This window comes from Polistes dominula, unplaced genomic scaffold (assembly GCF_049000335.1).
Source record: "Polistes dominula isolate Pdom_NZ unplaced genomic scaffold, Pdom_raw_medaka contig_20, whole genome shotgun sequence".
Taxonomy (NCBI): Eukaryota; Metazoa; Arthropoda; class Insecta; order Hymenoptera; family Vespidae; genus Polistes; species Polistes dominula.
Window position 1 is genome coordinate 7,811,460 of NW_028301147.1, and position 6,000 is coordinate 7,817,459.

The following is a 6,000-nucleotide window of genomic DNA, read 5'->3' on the forward strand; positions in this document are numbered from 1 at the left end:
GTGGTCAATAACTAGCCAAGCTGCGCGGCCTTTGGACAGAACACCTCGAAACTTCCACATTGGTGACCCCGACGTGATCCAGCAGAATCAGGTCTGATTGGTCTTTCTCTCTCTCTTTTCTTCTCTTCTTTTCTCTGTCTCAATTTGTTTTCTTCCTTTACGGCTTCGCCCGTGATCGGCCAAAAAAAAGAGAAAAACGTTATCTTATCGCTGCCTCTGACTCGGCCGTTATAACGGCCATTTTGATTTGTGACAACGGCTAACGGCCATTTTGATTTGTGACAACGGCTAACGGCCATTTTTCGACCGAGGTCTTGAACTCGGCAGCCATCTTGTCTTCTCGTACCCTTCGTCTCTCGTCTCTTGTCCCCTCTCGCACACTTGGCCTGCCACGTCATCGCAGGATCCCTCTCGTGTGCGACTTGTCCGTTCGTACGAGCTCGGCTGTTTTCGGTACCTATCGGATATCTTCGGTACCCTTCGCCTCCGTTCGCTACTTTTCGTTTCTACCGTTACTGCTCGTCTTAATCGTTCTCTCTCGTGATTTTCTTTCATCTGTTCACTTCGTTTTTTTTTCTCTTTTCTTTTCTTTCTCGTTTTCTTTGTTCTCTTGCTTCTTTGGCAGTATGCCGATCACGCGGTCGGAAGCCTCGCAGCGCGCCGCCGGCGATACGCCCGGCGCATCTGCTCGCCGTGATTCGCCTGCATCTGACCCAAGTGGTCAGCAGGCCACCCCCCGGCCCCCCCCGCTCCTGGCACGGCTTCCGAGCCAGTCGGAGCTTCAATTTTGGAGGGGACCGGTCCTGGAGAGACCTCGCAAGCACACTTGGGCAATAACGCCCCCGCCCCGGCGATCTCCTCTGCATCCGCCCCCTCCGACGCTCGGCGCCCCGCGAGCTATCCATGGCCGCGGTTCTCGCGTCGCAGTCCGGAGGTTTGGCTTGTGCAGATGGAATCGCTCTTCCATCATAATGACGTAGTCTCCGATGCGGACCGCTATCACGCGGCCGTAGCAGCCTTCGATTCCGAAACGGCGGAGGAGATGTTTGATGTTCTTCAGCGCCCCCCGAGGTTCGAAAAATATGCCAACCTGCGGAAGCATTTATTGGCCAGATTCGGGGACACTATGCATCAACGTCTCCACAGTTTATTTTCGGGGTTGTCAATGGGGGATCGGACGCTGTCTCAACTTCTTCGACGGATGCGACACCTCGCCGGGAGTTCCGTCGGTGACGACGTGCTCCGGGTCCGGTGGCTAGATCTTCTTCCCCCCACATAACCCAACTCCTTCGCCTTCTGCGCTCAGCCCAGCTGGATGAGCTTGCGGCCACGGCCGACAGCCTTATGGAGCATGCCCCACCTGACATCTGTGTGGTTCGGCGTGCTCCCCGCAGCGCCTCGCCCGACACGAAACCTGCTGCCTCCTCGCGAGATCCCTGTGTTTGGTCTGGCACGTCGGAACAAAAGCTGGATGCAGTGTGTGCCGAGCTGTCTAACTTGACTTCGGCGATCAATCGGTCTATTGACCAACAGCAGGAGATTCTAGCGGCTTTCAGCCGTGTAACGATCTCCTGCTCGGCAACGCCTCCACGACGACCTTCGATCGCGCCTCCTTCACCTTCGGCGGGATCGACGTCTGCATCATCGCCGGCCGTCAAGCCATTGCAATCTTCGAGACCGTCTCTGACCATAAGGACTCTCCCTCCGTCGCACCGTTGGTGCCACTATCATATACATTATAGGGAGCGAGCGGCGAACTGCAAGCCACCATGCAGTTTCCGAGAGGACACACGAAAAAAAAACTAGCTTCGCCACCCAATAATTCGGCGGTAACCGGTGGCCGACTATCCATCTCTTCGGATTACCGCCTTCATGTTTTCGAGAGTTCGCTACAGCTGCCTATGTTAATTGACTGTGGCTCGGTAGTCTCGCTCCTACCCCGCCATCTCGTCTCGGAATCGCTCTCCTCCGATGAGCTTCGTCTTGTCGCTGCCAACGGCACCCCTATTCGCACCTTCGGTCGCCACCTGCTGACGCTCTCGCTTGGTCTCTCGCGAGAGTTTCAGTGGCTCTTCGTGGTGGCCGACGTGCCCGAGCCCATCCTCGGGGCCGACTTTTTGAACCATTCCGGCCTCTTGGTCGACATTCGTCGCCGACGCATCGTTGATCCATCTTCAGCCGAAGAATCGGCCTTGCACTTCCGGAAAGTCGCCCTCCACGGGGTTGCTTCTGTCGCAGTCTCGTCTGACTTACGCCACCGAGCCGCCTACGACTCGCTCCTTGCCGAGTTCGCTGATCTTGCTCAACCTTCGAAGTCCGGGGCTCTGCTTCAGGGCTGCAGTGTGGTGCACCGCATTGTTACGGTTGGACCGCCCGTTTTCGAACGTCCGCGTCGCCTTGCCGGCGATCGCCTCTCTGAGGCTAAGTCCACCTTCGACCGCCTGCTCCTTCAAGGAGTCATTCGACCGTCTTCTAGCCCCTGGGCAAGCCCCTCCACCTTGTGGCAAAGGCCACCGGCGGTTTTCGTGCGACAGGCGACTACCGTCGTCTGAACGCTATTACGCTGCCCGACCGATACCCTCTTCCAGTCATTGAGGACTTGCTTGAGGACAGTTTCGGTAGCTCGGTTTTCTCGGTCATCGACCTTCAGGAGGCCTACTTCCAGGTTCCCATGGCAGAGTCAGACATAGAGAAAACGGCCGTAACCACGCCTTTTGGTCTTTTCGAGTTCCTCCGAATGCCACTCGGCCTTCGCAACTCCTCCCAAACCTTTCAGCGGTTCATGGACTCGCTGCTTCGAGATCTTCCTTTCGTCCGTTGTTATATCGACGACCTCTGCGTCCGGTCCTCCTCGCACGAAGAGCACCTTCAACATCTTCGGGTCCTCTTCGCTCGTTTGCGGGAGGCCGGACTTTCTTTCAAGGTCGAAAAACTGCAGCTCGGACTTCCGAGCGTCGTTTTCTTGGGCTATCGGATCTCTTCAAGTGGTATTCGTCCTCCGGAGCGCAAGGTCCTTGCGATTCGGAACTTCCAAAAACCCGCAACGCCAAGGAGCTTGCGGCGTTTTCTGGGGATGCTTAATTTCTTCAGGCGGAGCCTGCCTCATGCCGCACACACCCAGGCTCCGCTCAACAAGCTCCTCCGAGGTCTTCCAGTCGGCAGTCGTCGGCCACTCATCTGGAACGATGAAGCTGACCGTGCCTTCGAAGAAGCCCGACGCAGCCTCGCGACAGCCACGGAGACAGCCTTCCTCTCGCCGTCCGCCCCGCTTCGTCTCGCCACCGACGCCTCCAACTCGGCCGTCGGCGCTGCGTTGCTGCAGTGTGTCAACGAAGTCTGGCGGCCCATCGGATTCTTCTCCCAGACGCTGTCCTCAACGCAGGCCCGCTACAGCACCTACGATCGGGAGCTTCTGGCCGTCTTCCTCGCTGTGCATCATTTCAGGCGGATCCTGGAGGGTCGTCCGTTCACGGTGGTGACGGATCATCGGCCGCTCATCTACGCAGCCCGCCAGCCCTCGGATAAGGCCTCTCCACGTCAACAACGGCAGCTCGACTTCCTGCTCCAATTTGACGTCAAGTTCGAGCACATCAGCGGCCCGGACAACATCGTTGCCGATGCCCTCTCCCGGACTTTGGAGGACGCTCCCGTCACGGATCGGACTTCGGACGACTCATCGCCTCCAGCAGCGGCTCCTGTCTGCGCCACGGTCAGCTTGCCTTCAGCGCTCAGTCTCGAGGCCATCGCGGATGCACAAGCTCGCGACGACGAGCTTCCATCGCTCGCAGCACGCACCTCCCTCAACATTCAACGCCTCATCCTTGGGGGAATCAAGGTGGCCTGCGATTCACACGGCGGTCGAGTCCGGCCTTACCTGCCTCGGACTCTTCGGCAGACCGCCTTTGAGGCCATTCACGGTCTCGCCCATCCCGGTGTCCGTGCCACGGTGCGGGACATCTCGCAGCAGTTCATCTGGCCCGGTCTTCGCAAGGACGTCACCGTCTGGGCACGTTCCTGTCTCCCGTGCCAGCGCTCGAAGATCTCCAGGCACAATCGTGCCGCGCTCTCCCGCTTCCAGGCTACGGAGAGCCGTTTCGAGCATGTCCACGTCGACATCGTCACGCTGCCTCAGGTAAAGAATTACCGATATTGCCTTACTGTCATCGACCGCTTCACCAGATGGCCAGCAGCTGTTCCTCTTGAGGACATACGGGCAGAGACCGTCGCTAAGGCTTTTACGTCGGCATGGATCGCGGACAAAGGATGCCCGCTCACCATCACTTCCGACCAGGGTACTCAGTTCGAGTCTTCTCTCTTTGTTGCGCTTGCTCAAGTCTCGGGAGCCACGAGGATCAGGACGACGCCTCACCATCCCCAAGCCAACGGCATGATTGAGAGATTTCATCGCACGCTCAAATCGGCGCTTATGTGCGCCCCAGCCCCTTGGCCTGACGCACTCCCACTCGTGCTTCTCGGCCTCCGGAACGCCTACAAGGAAGATCTGCAGGCTTCGCCAGCGGAGATGGTCTTCGGCACGCCGCTGAGGATCCCCGGCGCCTTCTTCGCGCCGTGCAGCTCGCCCGTCGACCACACCTCCTTCATCGGCCGTCTTCGATCCCTGATGGGAGCCCTGAGTGCCACTCCGGCTTCTGACCACTCTCGACGTCGTCCTTTCTTCTACAAGGACCTGCGGACATGTACGCACGTCTTTCTTCGAGTAGACACCGTCAGAAGACCCCTAGAACAGCCTTACAGCGGACCTCATCGCGTCCTCCGCCGCACAGATGACAAGGTCTACGTCATCGAGGTCAACGGCTCGGGACGGACTGTCTCAACGGACGCTCTTAAACCAGCTTATCTCGACACCTTCGACGCGCCAGCACATACAGCGGCTCCGGCTTCGTCGTCGTCTCCTCGTCCTTCGGCTGCCTCCGGACCTCCACCTACAGTGCAGACTTCGCCTTCGACCTCCAGACCAGTCATCAACTCGCCACCAACAACTTCTACCGCCGCCACTCGATCACCTCCTGTGACCTCCAGCAGCGGCCAACTTCGAAGACGTCATCGACCGAACATCCTACGTAGAACATAGTCTTCCGTTCGCCTCCGGCGTCCGGTCCAGAGGGGGAGTGACTGTGGCGTCCCACACCTCCTCGGTGCTGACACCTAGCGGTCGACTCGTCAGGTTGCGGCGCTTCTCACCAGGACGGTGCTGACACCTCTCTGTATACCGGCACCAACCTTCAGGTCACTAGCAACCGCCGGAAATGCGCGCTTCCGGTGGGGGAAAAATCCGCTCGGCCACGTAGCCGGTCCAGAGGGTGGCAGCGCCGGATTGGCCGGGGCTTGTGGCGTGATCGCGACCCGAGGCGTTGATTGGCGGATCAACGTGGCGTAATCTCGGCGCGTCGTCCTCCGCGCCCCGATGATCTAGGATTCAGCGGAAGCTGGATCGATTTCGTCCATTCGTGTGCGGCACTTCAATTTAATCAGTCGATATTTTCTTCACTCCGGTGAATTCTGTGATATCTCGCTGTAACCGTTAAGAATTCTCTGTGTCTCTTTCGTCGTGTGCTTGTTCCATTATTTCGATTGGTCACTTCTGTTCTCTGCGTGGATCACTAGTGTAAAAAAGGAAGCTTCCATCGGCCCTAGTCCGGCGACGGCGATTGGTCAATTGCAGTGGTCAATAACTAGCCAAGCTGCGCGGCCTTTGGACAGAACACCTCGAAACTTCCACAAAGCGTTATAACGGTTCACTTTTAAGCTGTTTTAGAAATTTTAAATAAATTTATGCTATATTTTTAAAATCACAAATTTGTTAAAACCGAGTTTTTCAAACAAATAAGAAAATTAATACCACATTTTTAAGGCTGCTCATCACCTCGGTATAAAAGTATCTAAAACAGTATTTCAACTGTTGATCGTACCAGACACCGATTTTTATAAACAAGGTCTCATTTGAAAAATGAGAAAAATAAGACAAGAAATATAAAGTTT

General features: G+C 56.9%; 1 protein-coding gene across 1 annotated transcript; it reads left to right on the forward strand.

Annotated features, from left to right (window-relative positions):
- Positions 1-1,769: 1,769 nt before the first annotated feature.
- Positions 1,770-2,552, forward strand: LOC149030973 (uncharacterized). Its single transcript, XM_089177299.1, has one exon. The coding sequence runs from the start codon at positions 1,770-1,772 to the stop codon at positions 2,550-2,552; it is 783 nt and encodes a 260-aa protein (XP_089033425.1).
- Positions 2,553-6,000: the final 3,448 nt, after the last annotated feature.